Raw genomic sequence first — 3,689 nt, forward strand, 5'->3', positions numbered from 1 at the left:
AACATCGCGACGAATGTTTGATACTTTGCGATACATCCGCGATAATTATTCACCCGCGAGATTCACTTCTAGACGATGATAATTATTAAATTCCGCGAAAAATACGGACCCGACTCTGCGATTTGAGCGTACGTTTGTTACTGAAGATACTTCGAGAATCGCAATATTGCCTTGTGTGATTATCGATATATCGATAGGACGAGCCAATCACGTCGCAGCAATCGAGTCTGCTCGTTATTTAGGCCAGAGAGAAAACAGAGAGGTCCCACACAGCACCAAGTCGTCTAAAAGTACTACTAAAACTGGACACTTTTTTGTCACAGACATCTTTTACTGACATCGTTAAGTCGACGGAAAGATGGCTAAAAGTCTTCTCATGACCCGAATTCAGTGACTTTTTAGTCTTGTTCATATGATGACTAAAAGATGACTTGATTCATTCTATATAGATTATCGACACTCGGTAGTAGGAAACTTCAATACGCGCAATAAATGGGCTATTTTTCCCATTTATCCGCCTAATTTCTAATAATTTATTATGTCATCTTTTTCGATAAAGCGAAAAGATGTGTTTATCGAAAAGATAACTTAAAAAAGACATCTTTTCGTTATCATTTAGTATAATGTGCTGTGTGGATCATTACCGGTAATGGTTTTGAATAATGTTCTCAAGGTCACATAAAGATAATCTTGAAATTTTTTATGAGTATTCCTACATTTTATTACATATTATTGTAGCTTATTTCGAGAGCTTTCCAAAACGGTATAATAAAATATTTTTTTGTTAAGTACTTTTTCGAAATATTAAGGAGTTTCACAGTTTTTATACATTCTTATAAAGCGCTTTCCAAAATATTTTCGCTAGACCGTTAAAGTATAAACATATATAAATAGCTATTGTCTACTGATGATAAAAAGACAATATTTTGAGAGGTTGTAAATAAAACTTAAATTTACTAGCTCTATCCGATAAAATATTGAAACATGTCATATATTTTTAATATTGCGAAGAAATCATGAAGAATATTTTTTATTTGAAACACAATAAAATGTTTTCCATATATTTATAATTTGTTAATGTTAATTATGTATGTATCGCATAATGTATGATAATATACGTACGAATGTATACGAGAGAGAAACGACAAAATAAAATCAGCTGTGCAATAAAAATTAATATTATTCGAAAAAATCAATAACAGACACTGTATACAACAATAAATAATTTAATTTACACAAATTTTCAGAAAGTTACATATACTGAAGATATTATATTGAAATTAATATTATAATAAAACGTAAATCAACAACATTGTAGATGTGATAATAAGAATTGTACAAAAAATTAGGCATTAACATCTACGGCTTACGCAAATCCTAAAATTGTGTTATTATAGGTACAATTTCTTCTTTATCCAGACGATATAGCTTTTTTGCTGGACAAAAGTATCCTAAATATTCTGCAGTGTTTGCAACTTCTACATTTGTATAGTAATGTCCGCCTACTCCTGTGTTCAAGGAAAAGCTATGAAAATGATTTGTAGTGAGTTGTAAATCCTGAAAAAACATTGAAATCATCAATATTTCTCTAACAATATCAATTTTGAAACAATGATAATTACTGTTATAAATCCTGCATCTGGAAATCCAATACGAAAAGAAGACTTGTTAACAATTGTGCCAACTGCAACAGAAGGCGTCGGTAATATATAGTACTTAACTAAATTACGAATTTCTTCTTCACTAGAGCACTCTTTCCAAATACGTGGTATAATGTGTTGTTTCACTAAACCATGATGCATTACAAATGCACCACCTAGACCTATAAAACGAGACACAGAAAACTCATCTATCTGTTATCCATAGGCATTATTAATTGTTATGTCACTTTTTTTATAAACTTATAAGTAATAATCTAACAAGGAGATAATCTGAGGATCATACATGTGTATTATAATCTAATTTATATTATATATATGTTTGTATATGTTACATGTTTTTAATATATATATATATAGATGTAAAATGTTTCATTGTTGAAGAATTTAATTGTTGATTAAAAAAAGTATTAAACTATATAATATTGTTGTCTAAAATATTTTGTAATTTTATTTAAATATTCTTCGCGTTTCAGATTATTTGTAGCTAAAGTCTAATGTATTATGCTAGATTTAAAAGATTCCAATTATTTAAAAAAAAAACAAAAAAAAACATTTAATACATACATACGTACAATAAATACAATAAATTTTATGAAAGATAGACAATTTTATTTTTCTTTTATTGAACTGTGTTCTTTCTCACCGACAAGTGTTGATGTGTCTTCATAATACTTTTGAAGCGTATGTTCTATTACTTTTGTTAATTCCTTATCTTCACGACGTGTTTTCGCCCATATCTGAAGAACTCTTCCTCGTTTTCCTTCGCTGATAAAGAAATTGCCATGAAAGTAGCATTTGGGATTGTAATCAATTAATATATCCAATTTTATTCTTTCTCCTATATCGCATTTTTCTAAACATGCAACGTAGCTTCTATTTTCAACTTCCATTATTCCTTCGGTTGATGGGGAGAACCTCGCATTCATAATAAGCTATATATAATAATAATATTCGTAAAAAATAACGCAATCTCAAGTGACTGATTTAAAAACGAAGTTTCAAAGGTACGTGTAAAATAATATTTTGACGTGCGAAAAAGTTTCAATATTACCTGGCCGAACCACGCATTAGACGATGGATGAATACTTGCTCCGATGATAAAATTATTAATATTCCAGCGGCCAGTGCCATTTAAAAAGTCTCTGAAATTGTAAATTTTGTTCAGTCGCGGAAATGGAAATAAATTCGCAAGACTACCAACTTCTAGAAGCGCCGTGTTACCACATAATCCTGTAAATTAGTAAATGTTGCAATTTTACTGTGCAAAAAATTAAGAATATATGAGTATTACCTGGTGCAATAAGATGGAAAGGAGCCTTTGTCAAGTCAGGACAATCCACCCATTTAACTGTGGCCTCTACATAAAATTTATTAAATTCCACTTGAAGATCTATTAAAAAAGAATAATATAAATATTATAAAAAAATAAGCATTGTATTGCATTACAAATTATATTGTAAAAAATATGTATGTACATTCAGCAAGTTTCTCCTCTTCAGGCTCAAATATATCTCCAATTAATACATTTATCGAACGGGAAGTCTCCATAATGCACGAATTACAATTAATTATTGAACAAGTATGTTCAATTGAAGCAACAATTGAGAGATAAGCAAATAATATTTTCAATATAACAATACCTAAGAAAAAATGATGATAGAATTTTTATAACATTATAATTGACACTATAATCATTATAACATTAATAAATATAAGTGCCTAATAGCTTAAATTTTAAGAAGTTATTGTGAAACAAGTTAATATCTATATTTATATTTTAATTTGAAAATTTTAAATTATTAGTTTCATGGAAATCTTGTCTTTTTGGAAAAAAGAATTGTGAAATAATTGAGCAAATTATATATATATTTTTTTATTTAAATTTTATCATTTTATTAAAAAATTTTTTAATTAAATTAATGAAAGATTTACATATAAGCAAAAATTGGATTGTTTATTTTTATTTCAAGTAAAAAGTGTTATTTGTAATTTTATTAAAGCACTTAATACAGAATAGCACGTTATTAG

At 28.2% G+C, this 3,689-nt stretch overlaps 1 protein-coding gene across 1 annotated transcript; it reads right to left on the reverse strand.

Moving 5' to 3' along the window:
- Positions 1-1,362: 1,362 nt before the first annotated feature.
- Positions 1,363-3,211, reverse strand: LOC145967306 (beta-keto L-gulonate decarboxylase-like). Its single transcript, XM_083092072.1, has 6 exons — positions 3,137-3,211; positions 2,953-3,051; positions 2,713-2,891; positions 2,305-2,593; positions 1,623-1,822; positions 1,363-1,557 (listed from the first exon to the last, which is right to left on the reverse strand). The coding sequence occupies exons 1-6, from the start codon at positions 3,207-3,209 to the stop codon at positions 1,378-1,380; spliced, it is 1,020 nt and encodes a 339-aa protein (XP_082948198.1). The 5' UTR covers positions 3,210-3,211; the 3' UTR covers positions 1,363-1,377.
- Between the last annotated feature and the right edge of the window lie 478 nt (positions 3,212-3,689).

This window comes from Camponotus vicinus, unplaced genomic scaffold (genome assembly GCF_025532165.1).
Source record: "Camponotus vicinus isolate PSW18456_S1 unplaced genomic scaffold, iyCamVici1.0 SCAF_2, whole genome shotgun sequence".
NCBI classification, from domain to species: Eukaryota; Metazoa; Arthropoda; class Insecta; order Hymenoptera; family Formicidae; genus Camponotus; species Camponotus vicinus.

What these genes read in the sequence shown, in the direction of transcription:
- LOC145967306 (XM_083092072.1), bottom strand. Translation starts at nt 3,209, where the DNA reads ATGGAGACTTCCCGTTCGATAAATGTATTAATTGGAGATATATTTGAG. An exon ending in TTTCCATCTTATTGCACCAG is followed by an intron (nt 2,892 to 2,952) that starts GTAATACTCATA and finishes ACTAATTTACAG; the next exon opens with GATTATGTGGTAACACGGCG. An exon ending in CTAATGCGTGGTTCGGCCAG is followed by an intron (nt 2,594 to 2,712) that starts GTAATATTGAAA and finishes TATTATATATAG; the next exon opens with CTTATTATGAATGCGAGGTT.